Here is a 27,806-nt window from a genome sequence, read left to right as displayed (position 1 = left end):
AGATAATTTTCAACATGTATATGCTTATACCACGATATAGAACCTGGCTATATAAATTGTTAAAGTGGGAAAATGCGCATTTTTTCAAGTAAAGATCCAATGAAATAGATGTGTGTGTAAGAAGAGTGGTGGAAATTATACTTTTTAACCTAATATATCAAACTCTTCCTGTTACCAGTACTATATACAATAATGAGTTTCCAAATATGACTTTTCTTATTTTGTCTGGGGCAGTCTTTTTTAAGAAAAGTCAAATTGCACGCATGAGTTGCTTTCCTTCAACTTCAGAAATCTCCACCTATAGGTAAGGGAGATCACTGTAGAAGATCGAAGACAGAACTATTATTGTATAAGTTATTTCTAAAGCATCAACTTCAAATACTTATGCGGCAATATCGTTAATTTAACACATTTAAATGCAGAGCAACCGAAAATTCCTTTAATAAAACATTCACAAAAACACATTATATGCAGTAAGATGCTCATCATGCCACTTTAACTATATATTTAGCTGGTTGTATATATATATATAAAGCAGATATATTGGAATGCATGTTGAAATTTTTAGAAAATGCCCATTTCATGATTTAAGAGTAAATCATGAAAATGATGTTTATAAATATATGCTAAAGAAGAAACATATAATAAGGTACAGATTAAGCTCAAGCAAACATGACTATCAGCTTTGAACAAAGTAACTCAAATTGTTATGATGGTGTTGGTTTTAATTTCGTAACATTGCATTGTGTAAATCAAATCGTTCATGATAATGTTGACTTTCAAAATCGAAAAACTGCACCTTCTAACAATTGTTTATAATCACATGGTACACAGAAATAATAAGGATGTTCGCATCTTAATACTACTGATCAATACTTCAGAATATGGTGTGAACTGGCCCCAGAATCCAATGTCACAGAGAAAAGTGGAGTGGTGGCTGTTACTTTGGCAAACAATTCAACAGGACAGTATTCGGAACTGTTTTATCATTTGGTAATATTTTATATAATCACGCATGATTGTATTAAATGAAAACGAGATTTTCATGTATTGTCAATTAGCTACATAATCATTTATACAGCAATGATTTATTTCAACCATTTAAAGGGATAGGGCGTAGTTAAAGTGTTATACGTGTGTGCATTCTTTTGTCCATCTTCTAATCCATCCATACTTCCAATATAATAAAATAATGAGGTTTTGGTACTCATTTGATATTTGGTGACGTTTCTTTATTTACTTATAGCTACTTCACGTAATAACCATTCATCTTGATTATATTATACCTACAGATTTCTGCCTGAGATACAGTTTGTATATCACTGAGGAATTACAAAATTCAATATCCAACTCCCGTCGAAAACAAAACCTATTCAATGATGAAACAAATTGCTTTAGTTGCGACGTCATATATGTGTCGAAATGACGTAATGCTTGCGACACAGCCTTTCAAGTTTTAAAATGTTTACCAAATATGTAATTTGGAAACAAATTGCGCAATTTGTCAGTTACAAAATTAGCATATTACCTGTTATGTGTTACGGTCCCTAGTTTCAATTCTTTTAAATGATCATAGCATATCAGACCTATTGGTTTAAGGTTAGATTGATTGTAGAATTTGTATGTACCCTGACATATCTTCAAAATCATACACTTGATATTTTTAAAGCGTCCGTAATTAAACCAGACCACAAACACACACACACGCTCACAAGTAAGCAAGAACGAACACATACACACGTACGCACGTACGCACGCACACACGTACCCACGCACTCTCTCTGTCTCTCTCTGTGTCTCGCTCTCCCTCTCTCTCTCTCTCTCTTCTCTCTCTCTCATTCTCTCTCTCTGTTTGTGTTTATCTTTATTTTTTCGAATCAGTTATTTTGTATAGTTCCAAATTTTATGCATGAATACAAAGAATATAAACGTTCAACTGTTACGGAAGCCAGACGTATAATCAGTTCATCTAAAATATTGAAATATTTGCAGGTCCCAGTGGTAACTTCTATAGAACCAGCGTTTGGCCCAATGTCTGGTGGTACACCTGTTTCAATAAATGGAAGACACTTAAATATTGGAAGAAAAACCACAGTTAGAATAGGTCCCAAGGAATGCGTTCTGACCACGTACGTAACAATTGTTTAGAAAGTGATATACTACACATTATACTCTCATTCTTGGAATAATAACATTGTTTTCGGCCAGGTCCCTTCGACGTCGCGTATGATTCAATTTTGCACGCCGAAAAGTACTAAAAAAGGCGCCCAGACCAGGTAACGAAGTAATTTACATTCATATTAATTGGTTTTAGGCAAAGCGCACATTTCAAGAGCCAGAGGTCTTGGGTTTGCTCTCTGACCGCGTCATACCAAAGACATGAAAAATGGTACAAGTAGCTTTCTCTCTCAGCGCTCATTAAAAGAGAATTTTAAGGTTCGGTAAGCTCGTCAGTAAAGTAAAATGTGACTAGAAGGGGAATCAAGTCATGTGTGATGGCTTGACATGCAAATGAGATAGCACTGTACCGTCAGTTTTACACATACTCACACGCGTTCGCGCCACAGCATTAATTGATTAATCAGTTGTTCCACCGCAGGCGATTACGTTAGTTGAGCGCCCATTGAGATAACTAAAGTCTGTTCCATTCCAAAGGTTTACCCCAACTTCGGTGTCATATGACAAAACTACGACACCTACCGGCAAAGTAAACATGGTTTGATAAACTAAAAAGAAGTCACCCTCGAGAAATTTAACGATTTTTTTCTGTTTTCCCAAATATCCAAACAAATGGCAAATTTATATTTTCAACGGCAGTCTCCCATTGTAATCTCTTGTCGCCATTGGAGTTTGAAGGATTACGGGACATTTATTTATTTATTTATTTTGGTTTTACGGCGCACCAACACAGTATAGGTTATATGGCGCCAAACAGGACTACAAAATTTGGGTACACATCTCATTTACATCGAAAATAAAACCATGAGGTATGGAAAGGATTACGGGACAATTCACGTGAATTTTATTAGGAGCGATTCAAAACTCTTTTCGTTTATATATGAGTGAACTGTAATTTTGTATTTTAAAATGAAACAACAGTGAGCATGTTATTTAACACAAAATGTAAATTGACTCATTTTTAACCTATCAAAGTTGTAATCACTCCGAAGATCTTCCAAGTAGATCTAGTTGTATCCTATCCTCTGTGAATAAGTTGTAAACAAACAAGCTCTTTCAAACATCGGTGTTCAAATTCAGACACCAATCCTACCATGCCCTTGAAACAATGATTTGTTCCATTTAACATCATTTCCAAACCCATGGTTCAAAGATAATCTGTATTTTAGCATCCTTACTAAAGTATTTTCAGTCCGCCAAATGGATCTATCTAATTTCTTTCACAATGATCAGTTTTCAAAAAACAATATTTTAATATTCACCATATCGCGCCCCGGTTGTGTATGCAAGAGAATTTAAATTCTTTTCTTTGAAAGAAATTTGTGACGTATGAGCAAAATGAAGAAAAAATGCTATGGCGCACAGGAAAACATTACCTATATGTAAATACACAATCAGTCGATAGAAGATAGAAAACTTGAAAAGTAAAAATACAGGGAAAACTTTCAAAATATATTTCGATGGAAACTACACGTCTAGTGACGTTATTTATTTATTTACATGTAACAGGTGTAAAGTACAATATGTAGGTCAAACGCATCAACTTGTATCGAAACGTATGAACAGTCATAAGTTTGATATCAAAAGTAGAATCTATATGTGACAAAATTTTTCATCACATGTTGCTGTTCATTTCAATTTTACTGAACATTCAAAGGTAGACTTTTCCTTTATGTCGACTGACTTACATGGATAGATTTCTCAAAGACACATAAGTTAGATACTCTACATCCGAACGGCATGAAGTCAAAGTCACTAGTCACTATATAAATTTTCAGAATAGCTAATGTTTCGTATCATTTGTATGATGATTTTTTAATTTAATAATAGCACATTTCACAACCATATACTGCATGTCTTGTACAGTTATGTAAGCTTTTTGTATATTCTTAACACTATAAAAATTGTTCAGTTTTAATTTTTGACATATATATATTCTCAATTTATTGTGAATATAAATAATTCAATAACGACATTTTACACAAAAAAAAGAAATCATCTTAATTATTACCTCTCTTTATTACATGTAAAATTTTGATAAGTACCGTCTACAAATATTACTTGGAACTAAGTTTGATTAATTCCGGTCATATATCATATTTGCTGAATAAATTATCACGTATAAACAATTAGATTACTTACTACTATGTACACTTTTTGAAAAATGTTGCATTATCTTGTTAATAGTTTATTGTCATTCCTTGAGTTAATTAATGACGAGTCATTGTGTAAATCATCTAAATGATAATGTCTATAACTATTTACATTAAAGAATAATGTAATAATGTATAGTATTGAACGCACATAAACTTATTATTTCAAGATGCACCTTAATGAGCCATTTGTGGCGTCTAGACGTCGACGTCTATTTGGCGCGTCGACGCCATTTCTGTATTTTATATATCATTGTATATTTTATATTGTCAGTTGAAGATTATTTAAGCGAAACATGTTTTGACAAAACTGTATTGGGTTATGAATTTACAATATAACGTTAGAAGTAGGTAGGAGAATTTAGCTACACTTAATGTTATTCTTTTTGAAATATATATTTAAGCAATGCTTGTTTATCATTTTATCAACCTATTAGTTTTATTTCATTATTTTCATTTTGCTGTTAATATGGAATGAAGTCATTTTATGCCCGTGACTTACTCTTGATCCGAAGGCTGCTAATCTAAATTTCTTTAAATGCGCGAACCCATTCTCTCTATCTATTATTATTATTTTGCTAGAATTATATTTGACTTAAATAACTGGTATGAAGTCCAGAGAGCAGTCGTAGAGCGTAGAATGTTTAGTTGTTTATAACCGCCAACTTCAATTATGAAAAAATCCCCGATCTATCATTTTATCAACTTTTATCGTCCATCAGAGCAGCGATGTCCAGAAACAGAGTTAAAACATGTAAATACTATTCTCAAATCCATTCAAGAAAATTTTTAAACATCAGTCGGATGTTTATGCTCCCCCCCCCCACGCCCACCTTCGAAGAAGGAGGGGTATATTGTTTTTAGATGGCGTCAAAGGTCAAGGTCACAGTGACCCGGAGCAGTTAAACGATTTCCGGATGATAACTCAAGAACACTTGAGCCTAGGATCATTACCGTTAATATAATGATTGACCATGACCTATTGATTTTGAGAACAGTAAGTCAAAGTTCAAGGTCACAGTGACACGGAACAGTTAAATGGTTTCTGGATGATAACTCAAGAACGCTTGGGCCTAGGATCACGAAAATATATAGAGAGGTTGATGTTGAGGTCAGTAGGCCAAAGGTCAAGGAACAGTTATACAGTCTCCAGACGATAACTTGAGAACGCTTGGGCCAAAGATATCAAAATTTAATAGGGAGGTTGATCCCTACCAGCACATGTCCTCTAATGATTTTGAGGTCAGTAGGTCAAAGGGCAAGGTCACAGTGACCTGAAACAATGTATCCAGTCTATAACTTGAGAATGCTTGGGCCTAGGATCACAAAACTTGATAGGGAGGTTTATCTTGACCAGTAGATGACCCCTATTGATTTTGAGGTCAGTTTGTCAAAGGTCACATTGACCCAAAACAGTAGAACCTTTGTGCACAGTTTTCGCCCGGTGCTCACCCGTGTATCATAATTTGCACGTGATTTGTGTTAACTATCTCAACATCAGTATAATGCAACAAATATTGAAATATATAATATGCTTATTATTTAAGTAGCTTGATGATATAAATCCGGTCTAACATATATGTTGTGTTAGGCTGCAATGGATTATTTCAAGACCTGGATTACTCGAGGCGCGCAAGAAGCAGCGGGATCTGGACACCCCCCACCCCCAAAAAAATTGAGAGTTGGAGTTCAGCATGTTATTTGCCCCCGCCCTCCACCACCACCCCTCCGTCTTGCCCCGCACTTTTAATTGAAAAAGAGATTTTTCTTAGAAATAACAGAAAAGCCCATTTGAAAGAGCATTTCTACAGATAAGAACTTGATGTAACGTCTTTTGTCAAATGCAAATAGTCCAAAGATTACAGAAACATAGGAAATGTAATATAGCTTTAGTGTGATGTACTTTGATAAAGAGAGAGAGAGAGATTTAACATAACTGTGTACACCAAACCTGGACCTGAAAGAAATATAATGAAGGTTTTCATATATACGCCGAAACCTTAACCGAAATAAAGAGGAAACCGAAACATAAACATGCACGTTGGGGGCCTAAATCGGGCTGAAGATGATTGAAAGGGGCATTTTTCCTTGCTCATGCAGAATGTATGTCAAATAATCATATGGGCTCCTTGTCCTGCATTCCCACAGGAATTGGTCTCTCTGTGTATATGTATATATTATGTGTAATATGCTGTCCGTTTCTTATTTTGGTGGAAAAACTGCACGTCAACAGAAAAGATTATGATTTTATCAAAAAATGTAATGTTGCATTGTTCTGGCATAAGGAAACCAAATGAAAATACGCGATTCTGAGCGTTCATTTCTGTACGATGGTGACTAGCTATTTATGATATTTTTCTTTCGGAAATATTAATATTATATTATGTGTTAAACTTTAAAAAGGACGTTAAGTTGAATCACAAAATGACTGTCAATGACAATCCCTTCACTTATTCTGGCGGACAAAAAGTTAGTTGCCAACTGAGCAATGTTTAATATACGAGTATATCTCTGTACACCTCGTACTCTACAAGCTCATATACTCTCCGTTTTCAAGGACAAACATGTACAAGTTGCGGATCGAATCGGATACGATTAAGGCTGGAGATTTTTATTTTTTGTTACTCGGATTCTGGGCAGAAAAATGTTGACAGGAGGAGGAAAAAAGAAGGCAGTAAAATTTACTAAAACAACAGATGATAATTGATCACTTCAAATGTGTTGCCTGAAAGGGTTTTAACACTACTTTAATACGCATTTAACCTGTAATACAAAGAAAATTACCATTCTGTGTTTAATCTTTTTATTATCTTGAACATAAAATTGATGATTTAAAAAACTTTAACAAAATCACTCTTAGGGCATGGGTACTATTTGCCCTTGGTCATAACATTTACGGCGGGTATTAAATTGATGCTTGAATAGTGAACCATCTGTCATTTTCAATTTTCAATGGTGTGATTGGCTGGTTTCATTTTTAGGATGTACATACTTTTACTTTTAATTCACAAACTTTTCTGACCAAGTTCCTTATTTAATACATTTTAATATTTATTTGTTGTGTTTTAAGTCACACTAACACAATTTTACGGGTCATATAGTGACTTTCCAGATTTAAATGTTGCAGGAAGACCCCAGGTACCCCTCCAGCCATCTTCTCGGGCAACAATGGGCATCTGGGTAGAACAGAACGGCCTACCTTCCGTCAGCCAGCTAGATATCTTTTTCACATGATGATCGAGTGGGGCTCGATCCCGCAGTGGTTAGGGGCAGTGATTAAAAGTCGGGTCACTCTTTCTTTTATATTCGATTGTCAGAAAATGACTGAAAGCATAAGTAGCTACAGAGCTCTCTGAAGGGGATTTATATTCAGTGGAATATATAGATAATTACCTCCAATGAGGCAACTTGTAATATATCTTCATAAGCATATCACAGAGGTTTTTTCACCTTCTTACGTCGGGTAAATCTATGTTTTCTAGCATTTTGAACACCGTTACTGACCGTAACCGTTTCATTACCTAAATTTCGCTCAGTTTTTTCTAGCTTTCATTTTTTTGGCCTTTACAGAACTTGTTTTTCGTTGTTTTATTGTCTATATATTAGATCACAGACCAAATATTCCGCTTTTCCATCGCGCATAAATCGTTCAAAGGCAATCTTAAATTTTACACAAATTTTTGTTTACGTACGGGAGACGCTTCCATTTAAGCGGAAATTTTGCCTATATGACACTGACGGATAATGCACTGACGAATATCGACATTGTCGTCGTCAGAATGCAGCAAAACATCGATCGTAGCCCGAAAATAATTTTGAAATTTTTGAAATTTCAATATTTTTTCCTAAAATGGCGGAAAATAGGGCCGGCGGGTCTGAGTAACGAAAGATCAAAGAACTCTATATTATTTTGATAATAACAATATAACGTTGAATTGATACCTTCGGAAAAGAGACCATGGCCCGTTCTAATTTTTATCCACAGTGGTAACTACACTGACAGGATTTTACATGCAACATCTGGTGTGTTTAAGCTATTATTTTTCTACATGTTTTCCGAATACTCACTGGTGTAGAGCATGGAACTAATATTTTTTCATTGTCCTTTCCATTCAGATTTATGTGACGTGATTGAAAGGGCATATCCTGTCGGACTGCGTAGTTTAGGTTCTACTTTTATCAATTTAATAGAGACTTACCCTAAGCCTTCTTTACACAATGGAAACAATCCGATCCGTTTATATAGTGAAATTGTTAAGTGAACACCGTTTCTTAATCCTAATCCTGCCCATGTTATATCAGTGCAAAGGAAAAGTAACCTATCTATGATAAATGCCATGTATGATTACACAGTTATGCATCTAACAGTCTCGAAATTGATTTCTTTGATTTTCTCATATTTCTAGATATTTTTCTCATACTTTGACGCATATGTATGGGTAGTTGAGATTGTTCTCTTTCCAGCAGTAGCCATTTCAACATATTTCACCTTGTGAAATTCTGTGGGTTTTGACTTTAAAAAAATCGTCTGTTTGTTGACAAATTTCACTACAGAAATGTCCTACTTTCCCTAGGGCAATCAATTATTTGACCTTTACATAGTTTTGTATTCAGGTTGCTTATCCATGTGGCAAGAATGCATGCTTTTTCATGATTAGAGGTAAAAAGTAGGTAGTTTGCATGAGGTTCTAGGTCAATAGTCACCTAAGTCTATCAAAGTCTTTGCGGAGTTGTCTCCATTTTTTCCAAATATTTCATCCGGGATCATTTTTTTTTCAGCTCGAATAACTCTTTTTCGGGAAATAATATTTTAATAATTTTTTAAGTCCTTGTATTTTGATGTAGTTAACTTCACATACATCTAATATAGATAGTACCTACTTAAAGTTTGTATTTTCAGTTACAATGCCTACATTTAATCCATAAAATACATCCAGTCGCGACTCGGCAAGGGGTAATACTTATCTTACATCAAATGAAGTGAAGTTAGTTTTCTTTAAATGACAGAAAAAATAATATAATAAGAATGCCCATATGTTATTAAAATAACGAAACGTTCGCACGCATCTTTTTTTAGAAATCTTCTTGCTTTTTGTTTGATTTTTTTTTTTGTTTTGTTTTTGTTTTTTTTTTTTGGTGGGGGTTGTTTGTTTTTAATGTTATTTTTGTTTTGTTTGTTTGTTTCTTGAACATAAATTCTTCCAAGTATTTACCTGATACGATAATGTAAATTCACAAACAAACACAGTCTTGTCAAATATTAACTGAGGCATTTTAATTTTGAGTTGAGCCCAAGTTTTTTGCGCTACGGGTGCCGCCATACTGAAAAGTCGACGTAACTTCATATAGCATTACGGTCTATGGGACAAAATATGCAAGATTATTTCTTTAAAAAACACTTTATTGAAATTCTTTTTTAAAAGTTCTAGAGATATTGATGTATGATATAAAATATATTTTTGGACGACCTTATCGACATTGATAACTCAGACACAAGGTAAACGAAATTAGATGGAACAGACTTTAAATATCACTTGAAAATGTTAATAAACGTTTATAAGGTATTACTTTAATTTAATTTAAGAAAATTCCTCGTAGCAATACTATACGTTTCAGTTTAATATTTTATGCTTAAGTAATTAGAAATAGCACAGTTTCAATTAAAATACTTATATATTGCAAAAATATTGTTCTTGTTAACTATTGTGAACAATTTTTATTTTAATTAAACTTTCATCATATAGACTTTTATTTAATGAATTAGGTAAAAATGCAATCTGGATATTTAATTAACGTTATGAATTAATAATAACCTTGTCCCATCATTGTATAACCGTAACTACTAATAATGTTAGTACAATGTTGTACATGCGGAATTATTTTTTGAGCCGATATATCATTGAGAGTGAACTCTAGTAACGTTCAGGGGTGCATTGGCGGTGGGTCTATTTGATTTGATCTTAACTTTTAAGCAACAATGACATTTCATTCTAAAACAATAGTTGGTAAGTTTTATTGCAATATGACATTTGACTAATATTTATTTCAAATATATTGTATCATTAAATACTTCTTATCAATGTATTTTAGTTGTCATCTTCACATCTGAATAATTTTAATACGAAACTGGAAAACCCATTTTTTATTGGACACATCTTGTTTCTACCTATTGTAAGGGGAAATATGAGGGAAGGGGAAGAGGAAGGGGACTAGAAGGGATCAGAAGGGTCTCAGGTGGATGTTTATAAATAAATACCTAGGAACCATAACGGCTTATCCAATGGACGTTAAATGGGTATCTTCTCTGTCCATAGCAATCAAAATTGCCAAAGCGGAATGGACAAACAAAAAAGTAAAGTAAGAGATGTATTTGAGACATGAAAACCAAGTATTCTAGAATTCTGCGGCTAGATTGGATTGTATACAGCGGAATATTAGATGTGAAAATGTAGAAAGTTTGGCAGCAAAACATAAAATATTGAGAAGGAGGAGGAGTGATTTTAAATAACGTTTATGGAAATTAGATAAAGCAAATAAATGCTAGACATGTTTCAGTGAAACATTTCCGTCGTCTATCTCACTCAATTCGTTTCCACTGGGAAAACCTACAAAGACACCGTGTGGAACACGCACATCTTCGTACTGTTAAACATTTCTACTTACATGTAGTAAGTATCGACCCTGTCCAGGGGCGCTATTCTTTCATGTAATCATATATTCTCTCAACACTTTCAAGAAGCTTCAAAAAGTCCGTATGGTCATTTGCTGTTAGACCTAATCACCGACGCACTTAAATACAAATACTACAATCTGGGTATAGACTACACAAAAAGGAAAAGTACAGGCAGAGACAGTGGCGGAGGATATGCAAGAAAAAGATGCAAAACAGCTCCAGTACCTCCGGAAAAGCTTAATCAGATTCCTCATAACTCGCATTAAGTCACGGATAACTGGTCTCTTTGGCGGCTAAAACAGCAGTACGACAGTTTTCTCAAAACACTTATCCTATCGTCTTGCAAAATTGTTTCTGAAGCAATACAACGTAACTTGTTTAAGTAACACAAAAGACTTACATTTTGTCCACGCTGTGAAATAAAATTATAATTTTAAATAGATCAAGAAATGTTACTCTAGTGTAAGTAAAGGAGTCCTACCTACGTACATTCTTAATTTTTGTCTTACGACCGTATATAGTTTATGTACATTAATTTTGATGAAATTACCACACATTTGAAGCCTCAGACGCAACTCTAGTTTTAGATAAGGTTTCTTACCCATCATCGAACTTGATTTTGATTTTGCTATGAGCTTATTTGCATTCTTTGACAGTTTCAAAAGTTTTTTCTCCAGAATTTAAGCTGCCACACGTTAAGACGCAGATTAAGGCAAAAGCCAATGTTCACCAAAATAAATGTAGAAACTCCACAGCTCGCCCAACCCGACGAAAATTAGCATTTTGCAGGCTCGGTTTGTTCAAAGACTGCAGTAGGTATGTATGATACCGTCCACACATTCTAACAAATTTGTGCACGCTGCTTGTACCCGGAGCAATTTAAACATCTGCAGATGTGCTCATACGGCGGTATATGGTGGTATACGTGGAACCATCAATGAAACATAGAATGCAATTCCATAGAAAGCCATTTGCAACAGAACTTAACAAACTGGAATTTGGAGAGGGGATTTGATGTTATGGGGCCTGCATATCACAAAAGTTGGTAATATACAATTATATACAATTATTAAAAAGCAATCACTATATTCAAGGAGTGGATAAACAATGCCCAAAACTAAGAAAACCAGAGTACTAAAACCAGTCAAGTCGAAATATTGAATCTGAAAATCTAACATGAACTTGAAACATAATAAATGTTGTAAAATAGATAATTAAGATGTAAAGATACTGTAAATAAATGGTATGTACACGAAGCGGTGTTTTAAATTTCCTTCTCAAGGTGGTTTTAGTCCTGTGATAATAACTACATTTATTCAAGTTTCTTCCTCTTACAATATAATTATACAGATAAAAATATTCTTTCTAAAGGATTAATCAGCATTATCTATCATTCTGCGTCTACTACACTCTACATTTATTGTAATGAAAGTAACGATTATGTAATGACGAGAAAATGTAATAATTAGGAATGGCAACGAATATTATTTTCCAAAACCACTTTCTAATGATTACGTGCACACCGGTGATAGTTACACCTAGAAACTCTTGGTCTAATGACTAGGATTTCAATCAAAGTCGATCAAAGATGTATTTAGGTAAAACGTTGATCTACTATCAAAATGCTTTCTATGTCTTCTGCCGTTTGGAAGTATTTGACGTTATCATCCGGCAATGAGTAGTCGACTAGGTAATATTTGTGTGGAGTAAACCGGTAAGGAATAAAACTTATTAACCAGAGCTTAACTAAATGAAAGCAGTTTTATTTTCCTTTTCTGATAAAAGATGAAAAAGGACGATAACGAGTGGTCATTATTTGCCAATTCGTGTATTATTTCCGGCGTAAATGAAAGAAGAATCCATGCGAGTTGCTGATTAGGGTATATAAACACGTATTATACTAAGATTTTGTATTGTTTTGTTGATAAGTTGATTCGAATATTCGTTCAAAAGGTTTACTGAATTTTCGGATATCAAATATGCTATTCATTCCCTACTTTAGTAATTATCAGTTAGTACATCAGTTAAACGTCCAGGCAATATTAGTTAATTCAATTAACGAAATGATCTGTATAATGAAGGTCAATTTAAATATTATAAAAGAAAGTATTGTACAATATTAACCGGGGAAATTAGCAATTTTCTCAGTCATTTATTAACACACTAATGTTAGTCTAATTTAAACTTGCGATTTCCATTTACCACTTCAGTTCAAAACTTAAGCAAACTGTATTCGTTCGATAATTTTTCTTTATTGAACCTTGACAATAGGGGCAGTTACAACAACAGTATTCCACACCTCTGTAAGAATCATTTGCTGATGCTATACATGTATACTATTCGATAGATTTAACGTTTTAAATTAATTTTTGTACGGTTAGGTTTTCTGCCAACCAAGGATAATAAAGCATCATGCTTGGAAAGTATTGGCAATGAATTACATTTGATATAACTCCATTTCTACCATAGAAAATACATGAAACGAACTGTAAGAATATTCTCTTTCTGTAAGAGCCATTTTATAGGGCGAGCTGTAATGAAAAATACTTAAAATAGAGCTAAATATTTATAATTGTTAACTTACATTTCAGGAGAAATTTACCAAATCAACTTATATGCAAGACTAAAGATATGATTCTGTATGAAACTACGCCATTTAAAGTAGTGGTAGAGATAGACGGCGCAAAAGTTCTAGGAAATATGAGTTCGAAGTACAGTTATTACGAAGACCCATTCATCAGAAAGATACACCCTTTGACAAGTTTCAGGAGGTAATTTTCAATCAATAAGATAATGAGACAAAGCAATGTAAGCAGACGTCTAGTATGTTCCAAATAGCATCTTTACTTTATTTACTGAAGACGTACTCTCATAGTACTCTGTTCATTACATTTCGCTTACAAATACATGCATTTAACTCTGACCATTTGTTTCCGCGTCCCTAGCGTTTACTTTTACATATTTTTTCTTGCTCACTGACTCAAGTATACTAAACTATTGCTAATGACTGACCCAATATCCTGTCTTCAGTATGATATATTTTGTTTCAGTCATTATTGATTGTATTCTGAAAGTAACTCGTCGTACATATGGCTGGTCAAAACACGTATTTATGTTTTTATTATAAATAAGTCTATTGAGACATAAACATTAATGAATGTCTGACGTATTTTCCAATCTCTATTTGTTTGTTTTTTTGTTTTTATTTCATTTTTTTTTTCCCATACTTCAGTTTGTCTTGTATCAAACATTTCGAGTCATATCTCTCAGGATAGACGTATGAATAAATCTAGATGATAAAATCTATAAAATGATCCTTTGGAAGCACAAAATGCAACCAAACAAAATAATAATTATAGTAGATTCGATTTTATTTAGTCTTTTCATGAAAGGTAGAGGAATGTGCAGCACCCCTCACGCCCCTAACACCGGCTTATGTGGTTTTCAATTACCCAGATTGAGTGGATTCTATGATTCCAATTCTCGGAAACACGGTACTTAAAGATTGTTGTTTTGAAAGTTAACCTTTAGCCTCTTGTCGGCAACTGACATATGTATCCGATTATTGTACATAATATAAAAATCAAACATTAACACAAGCCTACTGCCATAGAAAATGTTAACTTAAAAGTTAGTAAATCAAACAAAAACAAATTAAGAAAGCAGGAAATTTCAAGAAGTATTTATATTGACTAAGATGATATTTATAATCCAATAGTTTTGCTTTTATGTCCTGATTTTTAAATTCCAATTTTTGAATAATATTATGAATAAGATAGTAGTAAAAGTGTGACCAAATCTAGTTGAAAAAACAGAGGAGACCAAAGAGATATTTACATTCGCATATGTCATTGAATAAAGACATGAATGTTAGTTATTAAGGATACCTTGTCGTTCGCATCTTACACTTACATGTAGAAAAACATTTCCTGCTTTGTGCTTTGAATGCACTATGTAAAGCGCTCTTGAACGTGTTTTTCTTGAAAAAGTTGCTACATAAATCTGGTATTTATAGGTTATTAGCCTTGTTTCGGGAAATATGCACGAGTTCTTCAGCGAAAATATTGCGCGACTTTAGGAGCGCAATATTCTTCCGCTGAAAAACGAGTGCATATTTTCCGATGCAAAGATAATAACCTTTTTATTACATACTCATCTACACTTATAAATATAATATAAATATCATATATTTGTTCAATAGCCTGAACAGGATTGACAATACTGCACAAAATAGAAAAAATAGTGCAACAACACACACACTGAATTACGTCACGCACCCGATATGAAATTCAGGCGTCAGTGTATGGAAAAATATTGACGTTTCCGGTACCAGTATAACTTAACGGGGAATAGGAACGAGTATGTAATAATATGTAATATTCATATCAATTCAAGAGAAACGGCGTATCATTTTAAATTCAAAACTGATTTTACCAATAATAAGAGGACAAATACATTTTCAAATCTAAACGATCAAGTAAAAGGAACCTTAGTCTTTTATGTAATGATATTTTGTTACAACACTTTTTGAGTCTTAACTGATGTCAAAATATGAGATACGACTTTTTATATTATTTACAAGCTAGACCAGCCGTAGAGATAAGGGGTGAGCATGTATTCAGCGGTACCGATACCTTAATTAAAACAATCAAATGATAACCTAAACCGTTTTAGTAGCCAAACCTGAATTATCAACGAATTCAGCTAAGAATAGTTTCGATGCAAGGGATAAACACGTCGAAGTAATGTTTTACTTAAGTACTTATTTTTGCTCTTGAATTCATAAAACAGTGTGAATGAAATAAAACACTTGACAAGACAAGAATAATTCTTTATATAGCTGTCATGTTTACTACAATCTTATACACTGCTAAACATATTAAAGCTGCATGTTTTGATATGAGAACATGACAGCTTGATGTAAATAGAAAACCTTCTTTCAAAGCTTTGAGGCCAAGAGGGGTGTAAGTTGGCAACGGCCGCACATTGTTATATTTTACCCGATCATTTCATATAACTGAAGAAAAACAACAACAAATAAACGTATCGATAACTACTGGAATGTATACTGACCAGTGCATCTATGTGCCTATTCATGTAGTCTTTTTACCTATGGTTAGTTTTTCTCTGTGAAAATACAGATGAAGCGGCAAAACAGGTGTGAGCAAAATTTTAATGCATATGCTGGCCTCTTAATTGTTGGCCTGCATCACCCCAGCCCCCACCTCATCCCAACCCAATTCCCATCCCTTGTACCTCCGCTGCTCCTACTCTTGTGTGACTTTAACAGTCGGACTGGAATATTATTACGTTTACTTATACGCCTTTTCTACTTTATCATCTGAATTGAAATAGCCTCCACCCTGCTATTACGCCTCTGTTTCTTGAACACATGGAATAAAATAGCTACATCCTATTCCTACTACGCTTATGTTACTTTAAAACTCGGATTGCAATAACCTCAACCTTGCTCTTACGCACATGTTACATTAACAGTTGGATTAATAGCCTCCAGCCTGCCCCTACACTCATGTTATTTAAACACTCGGCTTTAAGTAGCAACAGCCCTGCTTCTAAGCTTCCTGCTCCTAGGCGTACGTTTTTTTTAACACTCGTATTAAAATAGGCCACAACAGTAAGAATGGTCGAACGTAATATGAGAAAAAAAGGGGTTTAAGTACTTTGTTGTTAATTATTTATCAATAGATGTTAATATCTTAGATATGATTATTTGCCGTATAATATATTTTTATGTATTTTTTGTTATTTTATTTCCGTGTACAATTAACTGCAAGGGTCAAACTCCAACAACCAGAATGTTACACATTCAGTATGTTGCCGGCTTAGCACTGTTGCTCAAAATTTGCCTCAAAATTGTTATATGACCTTCTTAAACCTAGTAGGTCGAAATAGCTTTATGTTGCACCTCTCTATGGACAACCAGTACCTAAAATATGCTACCAAATTGAATGACGTATTACAAGACAGGAGTATTCAGCACCGGACTTTGGTCACTAATTAAATAAATCTCCACTGTAAGATTTTGAAACTGGTAACACACTTGTCTTGAAGTCACTAGCATGAATTTTGATTAAGAGGAAATATATGTGAAGGGCCTCTTATAAAATATTCAAACGTTAACATTTTGTTTTCTTTTAGTGGAGGAAGAACATTGACGGTGGAGGGGATAAATTTGAATGTAGTAGGAAAACCGAAGATTTATGCAGTCGTTGGTATTTGGAAAAAAATAGCTTATTCAGAGATAAAATCTGAGGTAAATGTTTCTCTGCACTGTTATGATGTTTAACATTTAAAATAATCAGACACAGTCTTTCTCTCTTTGTCTGCACATATTCAATACCATTAAAGATATGTCAAGTTTAATACAATGATGCCATTCACTCTTGGACTCTTACTACATGTGTCAATAAATATTCAAAACCAACAAAGAGAATTCACGACAAACATATTATTATATGACTTTCCCTCACAAAACATTTTAATACTTCCCTATCATAAAACGTTACATTTGTAAGTCAGATCTGACAAAATACCCATTTTTTTGTCACATTCAGAATAATTTCTGATAATGTATGAAACCATTCGTCTGATAAAAGATATTTGATTATGCATAAATGTGAACATTTATAGTCTTTTTTTTTTCATTGAAAAACAAAGCTGTATACGCAACAAATACCGGACACAGAATAACAACACACTGACCAAACTATTCATCCATTAACAGACAAACAATCAAAACACATTTGCACGCTTATTTGTTACTGTGAAATGCGGGAAATATGGAACGCAATGTAAGATTCATATTTTTGAATTATTTTATGCAGATATATTTTACTCGGTCACTTCACCTTTATCAATGGCGTTTAAAATATATATCTTTGATATAGCTCTTTTCAACTGAACTGGAACGAAAAGAACGAAGACAGTGAAGAATAGTACTTATCAATGTCTTTGAAACGTCATTTAAAAACCCCGATAAACCATTCTCCTAAACCTGTGTAAGAAAAATGCTATTTCAAATTTCTTGATACGAAACAAGCGTCTTGTTTTTGAAGTTTAACTGAAAGTTATAATTTTCTAAATTGATTGTATGCCCCTCCCAATTTTTATCCAGTTGGGGTTGCACTTGACCTTGCCTTCGTCCGTCCGTCCCGAAAAGTATTTGACATTGAACCTTACAGGTGCAAATGTAAACCTGGTGTTTAAATTGGGATTCACGCTGCCAGACCAGCGTAATGGCTGTTGACACAGTCAAACATATGCTAACAGTGACAAGAAATAGGACACCATGGTCCTATGGGCACACATCTATTTACTGGATGTATTGATGATCCAAACCTCGTAATGTTTCTCCGAACAATTTCTCTATCCTAAATGATATGTTTATGTTTTCCCTGTTAAAATACTATACTCGAAATCAAATCAAATTGAACAAATCTTTCGAGCAGACATTTTGCCAGTAAAGAAATAGAGAAAAGTGGAAACTTCACAGGTCGCCCAACACGACAAAAACACGACAAAAACGAAAATGTTGCAGGCTCCTTTTGATTGAGCCTGTTCATGAACAGAAGTCGGACAAAACTTGAGACTTGATTTTCAAAGAATTCCCAGAAGCGCGACTATTTCATGAGGTTAAACGTCTTATATGTAACATTACATATGTTTTTTACACAACTTTTACAATTTTATCCTGTCATCCTCCAAAAATATTCCAGCTCGCCAAATAAAGGCACAACTCGATTTTCAATTCGACGCCGTAGATCCAATTAGAGACTTAATAATTTTCAACTTATTTTTTTGTGAATATTTCAAAGAAATAACAAGATTATTTCCCCCTTATCCCCTAAATTACCGCCCAAACTACAGCAGAAGTTTCTTAATCACTTGGACATTGTAGAGAAATACCAAGTCCCTGACTTTAACGAGATATCCTATAGGCAGTTAATGGCGTTCATTTATCCAGATAACATAAGATAAAGGCTGGACTTGGCATATAAGAACGAAAATCAATATACAAATTTATGGCAATCCGATAAGTAGATTTCTTATAGTGGCAATGTTCATATCTGTCTTAAGATGAAGTATGATATATTAAAATATGTTGACAGGTTAATTAATTCCAAATTATTTCTTAATTTATTCAAAATATTTAGATCTTTACTCATTGGCAATTATCTCAAACACAAGCACATGAAGTTATACAGTTTGTTACACTATGTCACAGACCGAGAGAAAATTCTATATGCAAAAATGTTATCATAATCTTCATTTTGCCATATAATACCATTATGAAAAACTTGCAAAAGGTTAAATCCGTCTGGTGAAAAATCGAGAAAACCACCCAGGCTTTATACTTGCCTTATAAATTAAGAGTTTTATCGATTTCTATGTCGCAGTCCAAAATTACACTGGCTTATTGGTTGGGTCCTGCTCATATATGTTCGAGACTCAGACAAGACTATAAGGATCTTACATGCCTGCCTGTGTAAGACGGGGTTTTCCCTACCCGAGGGACAGTGTGGAATGGAAAACCGAGCGTTAGCGAGGTTTTTTATCCAAGCTGTCCCGAAGGTTGGAAAAACAGCTGTCTTACACAGGCAGACATGTTAGATCATTTTCTTGCCTATCACGTTCAAAAAAGATCGTAGAGACAAATAGATCTGGGTATTTCCTGACATTATTTATAAAGTTTATGACGTCACAATGGCGCCAGTATTCCCGGCGCGTGCTCGGACAAATGTATACTTTCCCCGCTAGGTAGGCAAGAAACATAAGATTACAGCAACACATGAAGTATTACGCGCTAGTATTGGTTACCTTCTTTATTTGGTGTAACCTGGTCCATTAACTTCTGTTTAATTAAGTTAAATGCTTCGGAAGTATGAAGTCATGAACAGGGAAAAATGTAATGAGATGAAAACAATACCATATTCAAAACAAGCTGACGTCAAAATGCACGGAGAAATATTGGGAAAATGTCCGATTGGATTTTCAAACATTCCAGTCGGACGCCATATATCCGATTGGAAATTACAAAAATCCAATTGGCCAATTTTTTAAATCATCTTTTTTGTACATAAGAAAATTAATAATAATGCAAAACTATATCATTTATTGCTCCTTGGCCCCTAAACTACCATCCAAGATAAAACAGAAGTTTCTAAGTCACTTAGAAATGGTAGTGAAGTTTGGCAAAATCCTGGTTTTGCAAAGATATCCTGGTGGCTATTCTACTCTAAATAGCCACTTGAAAATAAAAATTAACTTGAAATTCAGTTTGAACATGCTAATAAGATAGAAATAACATATTAAGTTTCATAATCAAACTCAGCTAAGACGGAGAGTGTTTTGAACCAGGTTACTCTGGCTACTCTTTAAATCCTAGAAACTCTGGCTACTCTGACCAGCCAGACTAACCAGAACAAATAAAATCCAGGTGACTCGGGCTATTCTGGATACTATGGCTGACCAGAGTAGCCAGAACATTTTAACATCCTTGAAACTCTAGCTTTTCTTGCTGAACTCTGGCTACTCTGGCCAGCCAGAGTAACCAGTGTTATGACTTTTCTGGATGAACTCTGGCTAAACTGTGGCTGAACTTTGGCTGAACTCTGGCTGCTCTGGCTAATTTCACGCACATGAAATTTATAAGTAAGTAATATGGGTAACAACTGGACTGAAACTGAAAACTGAAACTGTTTTATTTGATCATACGTCTATTTTTACGTGAAACATATTCAATAGCGTTTTACAAACACATAAAAAGTTACGTCTAAAGCTGATGACATTTTAAAGATGTATGAAATAAATGAGCATAAATATCATTGTGAATAGACTATTTAGAAAGTATTAAACAAAAGATCAGGCAAGAGATAATATTAACAAAATATTAGAATATTAAGATACTGTAAGATAGCTGTTTTAGTAAGTAAGTAAAAGTGAGTTATTAAGACATGTCCATAAGTTATTTCATACGACTGTATTTTTGTATGTGTGATATAATTGTTCATATTCGAATGTATTTACACAGTAAAAATCATCCGGTTCATGTTACCACAATATCTTAAAAATCACAGTCATAATCTCTAAAAGGGTGCAAGTAATTTCTAAAATAATGAATTTTCAACTTCTTTTAGAAAACATCTAATGTGTCTGAGTTCCTTATTTCGAGAGGCAATTCGTTTCAGAGTTCAGGTCCAACAGTACTAAAACTTCTGTCGCTGAACGTTTGGCGCTTGTTGAAAGGAACAACGAAAGACTCTGTAACATAATTTGAAGAACGCAAGTTCCTTGTCTGTGTTTGTTTTATGAGAAGTTCTGAAAGATATTCCGGAGAATTTCCGACTGAACAGTTATACATGTAGTTGAGCATCTTGAATGTGATTCTGGCTTTGAGTGATAGCCAGTGAAGATCATAGAGCGCTTGTTTGGAACTGTCAAATTTTCTTCGATATAGGACAAGTTTTGCACACATGTTCTGAATTCGTTGCATTTTGTTTACCTCGCTTTGAACAATACCATACAAAATGGCATTGCAATAACCTAAATGGCATATTACCAAAGACAGCACAAGAGTTTTGGCAGCCTCTTTAGTCAGTTATTTCCGGATACATTTTATTCTGAAGTAATTGAGCATTGCTGGTCTACACTTTCGTTTTACACGCTCTTTTAGATTTAAGTTTTCATCCAGGTATGCACCTAGATATCGAATAAATCTCACTGATTTCACTTCATCACCTACAATGCATATTTTGTGAGTTGCACACTTAGAGAGTTGTTGCCTACTACCAAACATGATGAGCTCGGTTTTGGAAGTGTTCATTTTGAGCTTATTTTCATTAATCCAGTTGTTGATTGTTAATGGCACATTGTTCCAGTTCTTGTATTGCCTGGGATTCCACTGTTTAAGATGATGGTTTAATTAAGGCGTTTATTAGCATTGTGGTCATGCGCTCAGTCGTAAACTGAAATCGATGGCGGAATAACATCAAACAGTGTCCCCGCATATGTCAAATAGAGCCACGGTCTTAAGCAAATCCCTTGTGGAACGCTACAATGTAATTGGCATGGAAAGGACATGGTTGAATTGACACTTACACGGCAACTTCTGGGCCGCAGAAAGGAATCAACCCAGCTAGGTGCTGTTCCACAAACGCCATACTGGACTATTGGAAATGATTGATATGAGAGCTACTGGATGAAGAATAATGCATAAACATGACAAAAATAAATACAACAACTATGCTACGGAAGACGGACAAAATTCAATAGTACGACTATAGAATGTAATACAGGACATGCATAACATAAACATATAAAAACATTAACTACGGGCAGAGTATACTTGACCCTGCGACACGGCATTTTATAAAATAAATCTAAACGTGCGAAACTGCCTTGATATGTTTTGTTTCCTTATCAATTTTCGCTGTGATCCATTTGTCCAATATGTTTACGCTTTGATTTCTTTCATTTCCACTTAAGCTATTGCTTTTCCTGGATTTTATGTTGCCTCCATTATGTTTACAGATGGTGTTTGCAAATTTCCTAAATATAATTATCCTCTTCAATATACTACATAGTAATAGCAAACTGCTTTCTCTGTGTCAAAGTCAATATTGTGATTCATCTGTAACCATTTTTATGTAGATTGGATTATGTGGCATCTCCTTTTATCTGATCGATAGATGTCAAGGTCATGTGAAGCTCATGTTGACGAACATCTTGACCTTTTGTATTTGACTTTGCTTGGCTTAACGTCAAAAAGACACAAATAAACGTCACATAGAGACTTTCAAAGTTTGATGGTGGAATAAGACCGAAGGTGCCCCTCCTTACAAAATTTCATTTCAGGCAGGCACCCGAGTAGAACCACCAACCTTCCGTAAGCAAGCTCGTTGGCTTCCTGACACGGCGGTGTACAAGGAACAGAGTTCAATATTATACAGAGTGTAATGAAATGAACGACGGCATATTTTCAAATGTTAAAATAAAACATCTGCACTAAACGAGAAAGAAATAGCAGAATTAAGCAAATTGGAATTTATAGAAGGGATTCTGAGGTTATTAAGTTTGCCCATCACAGAAATCGTCAAAATACAAAAGGAAAATTAAAATAAGAATCTTATGCATCAGGTGATTAAATAATACCCAAAGCTAGCGGTAATATTGGAACCCCCAATTTTAAAAGTCGAAATGTTCAAGCTAAACAATTGAAAAAGTATACGAACACAAAACAAATTTTGTGTTGACGATCTTACGAGATCGCAAGATAATAGCTCTGATTTAAGGTACTGTGAGAGATTTAACAGCCGCTACACGGCTATAACAACGCTTGTGTGAGATGAAAAAAACAAACATGGGAGGTTTCAAACACATATCAATGAAAAGCAAATGATTTGTAGTCAGTTACCTTAACATCCATGTTATGGAATTCCCAAGACAAGTGTGAGATTTTTGTCATTTATATATTATAACTAATTAATTTTAACAGATGCAGACTTGCACGAAAGTTGGCAAACCTGACAATACTGTTTTAAACTGCCCTTCCCCTTTATTCCCGAATGAGGATGCCATTACAGAAGAAGATGGTTCGTCCGCAAGGTTTGTTCAACAGTACAGTCTATTTGCTTATGTCTGCTATAGGACACGAATCCTTTATCACGTTATCATTTCATGCTTTCCTCCTAAATAAATCGATATTACGGCTTGCCGGTGGTTGCAGAAGACTGTTGTTTGTATTCTGGTAATTGCTAAAAATTGCCGCGATTTCGATTATGCTAAAACACGCATCACTATCTTTATTTAACCGGAGAATTTCGAACAAATTTTAGGTAGTTATGCGATGATTTTAGAAGTATTAATTAGCGCCACGCTTTGTAATCAGGACTATAGTACCCAAACAAAAATAGATTAGAATGAATCGATATGATAAATGGTGAACAAATCGGCTGATTTGTTCACGATTTGATCACGATACAAATGAGCTAATGAATCGGTAATTAATCGTTAACAAATCGTATTAATAAATCAGTAACAAATCAGGTCTTTGGCTGCCAAATAATGAATTGATAACAAAAATCGGATGTGCTGAAGTTAAAAATTAATGAAAGGACTTTGAAAGCAGTGGAACTAATAAATCGGCAATAAATCGTGCTGATGAATCGGTAATGAATCGTACATTATTTTAAGGGGGGAAAGCAAATGGGTACAAAAGATTTAAGGATGAATTGTTATTCTCTACAAAAGGTAGCATTTACCATAAAAATGGCAAAATAGATGATCTAGTAAGTAAAGAAGAATTAGAAATGTAGTTATAGTACAGCAATTGCTTAATTCAACAGTAGGATACAATATAGAACATATGCTTCAGATCTTGCTTATAAAACGTTCTTTGTCATGAAAACGTATGACAGTTTTGTAATTAGTTCTTTTAAACTTAACAGCTTCAAATACAGTGTAAATAGTTAATGTACTTATACATTGCAACTATATTAGATAATTAGACATTTGTTTTTACGTATTTCATAACGGTTTCAATTCCAGTATTTTAGAGGGAGTGGTTTCGCTTTGTATTTCTGTTATATCTCGCAAAAAAAGCATTAAATTTGACTGACAATACCCATGTTTCCCTCCGAAAAGAATTAATGAATCAGTAATAAATGGTACTGCACAAAATTCCTGTTTCTAATGAATGGTAAAGAAATCAATTATTTGCAATGAATGGTGGCGGGACATTCTCCCGAAACCCGATTTGCTTCCGATTCATTTAATGAATCGTAACATTTAACATTTGCTTTTCTTATATCAATATAAATTTTTCCCCTGTATTTTTTCAGTAATAATTAAATTATGAAAGAATACAAAGACATCCCATCCGAGATCAATTAAAAGTCAGTATCAATTTTATTGTAAGTGTTGAGTCAAATGCCATTTACTTACTTGGAAAATTCCAAATTTAATATTCCTTTATCACATGTCAGCTTTTCCTGCCGAAACGTATATAATTCTACTTTCTTTAAATATTATAAACAGGTCGATTTGACCAACGTCTCTTACACTTTAAACGAAGTCAAAGCTGTAGTGTATTTTCAGTTTAAAGTAATGGCTTTACTTTACTTCCACGACGTCAAACATGTGATAAAAAAGTGTTTAATTGGTTGCTTCTGAGTTGATAATATTTATATAAATGCCTTATTACGATTTATTTACTTATATATGGTTTATTCTAAATAAATATACGAAGCTTTGCATTTGCTAAAAATTATGAATTGTGATAATTTGTTTTACTGCAATATATATAGACTATTCAAATTTGAACAATACAGCATATTGTGATTGGTGATTATGGGTTGAGGAAAAACAAGTGCAATTTCAATGCGGACCGTGCATAAAAGTATACCACGCCGAATGACTAAAGTGTGACCTAATCGATGTTTAAAAGCATTACATATTTGGTTCCTTACACATCTTACCAAGTAAGTTTCAAATCATAAACTACGTAAGGCATTTATCACTTTATGTAGAAAACATACACTTGTTTACTTTCCCAAACAAACAAAATGAAATATACATGGTATCATGAAAATACATAAAAACACTTCGATTTCGACAGTATACTAAATCTTTAATAAGGTTTTTGCAGTAAGTTGTAAAAATATATTTGTTAGAACCAATGGATTTAAAGAGAAATTTAATCAGATAACTGTTGCATCTACCAAAAAAAAAACACATAATGAAATCCATCCCTCGATGATTCTTCTTATTTTTGAAAAATTGCATGGAATTTTAAACGAGAGAAAATATTGCATTATTTAAGATATTTTAAAATTAAAAGATTTTATAAAACCATCCCTAGGTGATGCTTATGATTGTAATAAGCTTATACTTAAAGCCTGCGAAAAATTCTCAACACATCTTGAAACGGAAAGGGCTGAATCAAACATTAACTCGCCAACCAAGGAATAAATAAGGATTGATATGCTAGTTAATTAATTAATTGATTCGTATTCCATAAAATCGTTACTCATTATATCATTTCAAATAAAATGTTTATTCAACAAATTCATTTTAAAGTGTTTGTTTCTAAATAGTCTGTTTTTACAATTAATATTATGCCTATATATACTAGGTTTCCATCATCAACACGCCGGACTTTGCTATGAGTGCTATCTATATAATGCGGTTTACCATAGACATGAATACTATTTCACATCAATTTATGGAGGAAATTGTTTTTATGCAATTCACTATGTCACTCTGCACGTATTTTAACTCTGGTATAAATTTCAAACATACATTACGCCTCTTATAGCCTTCATTACGCATAGACAGATGTACAGAGCACCAGTACTTAGCTTTGGATGCTACCTAGATAATGTGTGTTATCATAGGTAAAATGATTATTATCATAATTCATGAGAGAAAATGTTTTACAAGCAACAACACATGTCATTGCGCAAGCGTTTTAGCTCTAGTATATTTTTTATACATTACGCCCCATTTTGCTACATGACGCGACATTTTGCCATATCACTTTACATTACTGTATTTTTTCTTACTGACGCGTAATATGTTCAAGGTGCTCGCTAACGGAATCCCGTTTGTTTTATAAATTGGAAAACCCTTTTAGAAATCAAATGCTTTTATTCTAAATTTATTAGAAAAAAACAACGATTTTCAGTAGAATTTGATGAAAACTACTTTGTTATAACATCAAATGTGCGATATAAGGGTAAATAAAGAGAAGTTGGATATTTTAAGATTTCACACCACGATCGGTGTGTTAGTCGCTTTAAGAAAGGAAAACATGCAAACCAGGCAGTAACAGTACCGGTAATTATTATTTTATTGCTGTTGGAGGTGAAATGTATTAACACTGCCCGTTACTGCACTATTAAAACGAGGGAGAAACTATGTCATTTATGTGCCTTTACTGTTTATTGTGATAAAGCATGATTTTATTTTAACTAGTGAATTCATTTACATTTACATCTTACGAAAATCAAAATGGTTACCATAAAAGTATTATTTCTATTAGACAGGAACTTCAAGGTATAGCGCATCTGCTGAAATATTTAGAGAAAAAGTAATGATACAGTTGCTATGTCATTAAATCTTTCGCTTTTTCAGATAAAACAAATTTGAATCTAAATTGAATATATTTTTCTATCTTCGATATGAACATAGGTTGGGATTTGAGATGGACGATGTGTTATCTGTTACCGCATACAACCTTCCCAGTAACATAGCAACTATTCAGTACTTTCCTGATCCTGTATTAACAAACTTCACTGAGGTCTTGGTCTACAACGAAGGGCGCATAGCTATTAAGGTATTGTCAAATATTACTGTAGTGTTATAATATTTCGATATACAGTAATTGTTATGCTAAATCTTTATTTCAGTTGCTTGTTTTTTTTGTCATTTACGCTTCTTCAATGTTGATTTTTTCATCTATATCAAAACATTATATGATTATTTTAGAGATCAAAACACAACAATTCTGAATATTACATAAAACGAAGTATCAGACTGAAATAGAAAAAAAATGGAAAATTCACAGGTCGTTCAACACGACAAAAAAGAAAATGTTGCAGGTTCGGTTTAATTGAGCCTGTTCATGGAAGGTAGTGGAAATGCATGCTACCGTCCACGCCCTCTAGCCCCAGGTTGAGCAGAGCTCAACATTTACATGCTAAAAGTACAAAAATAGTTTAGAGACATTCACAAATGTATTCAAACGGCGGTGCACATGGAACCTTCAGTGATACACGTGAAAA

General features: G+C 33.8%; 1 protein-coding gene across 2 annotated transcripts in view; it reads left to right on the top strand.

Annotated features, from left to right (window-relative positions):
• The window catches only part of LOC123527894 (plexin-2-like), a 180,167-nt gene that overhangs the window by 113,535 nt on the left and 38,826 nt on the right, over positions 1–27,806 (top strand). For both annotated transcript variants that reach the window (XM_053523577.1, XM_053523578.1), the window contains 6 exons: positions 882–993; positions 1,993–2,129; positions 13,596–13,775; positions 17,164–17,278; positions 23,519–23,628; positions 27,214–27,358. In XM_053523577.1, the coding sequence (XP_053379552.1) occupies positions 882–993; positions 1,993–2,129; positions 13,596–13,775; positions 17,164–17,278; positions 23,519–23,628; positions 27,214–27,358 (799 nt within the window). The remainder of the gene's footprint in view (positions 1–881; positions 994–1,992; positions 2,130–13,595; positions 13,776–17,163; positions 17,279–23,518; positions 23,629–27,213; positions 27,359–27,806) is intronic.

Source organism: Mercenaria mercenaria, chromosome 14 (assembly GCF_021730395.1).
Source record: "Mercenaria mercenaria strain notata chromosome 14, MADL_Memer_1, whole genome shotgun sequence".
Taxonomy (NCBI): Eukaryota; Metazoa; Mollusca; class Bivalvia; order Venerida; family Veneridae; genus Mercenaria; species Mercenaria mercenaria.
The sequence above is the reverse complement of the archived record's forward strand: the minus strand, read 5'-3'. Positions and strand labels throughout refer to the sequence as shown.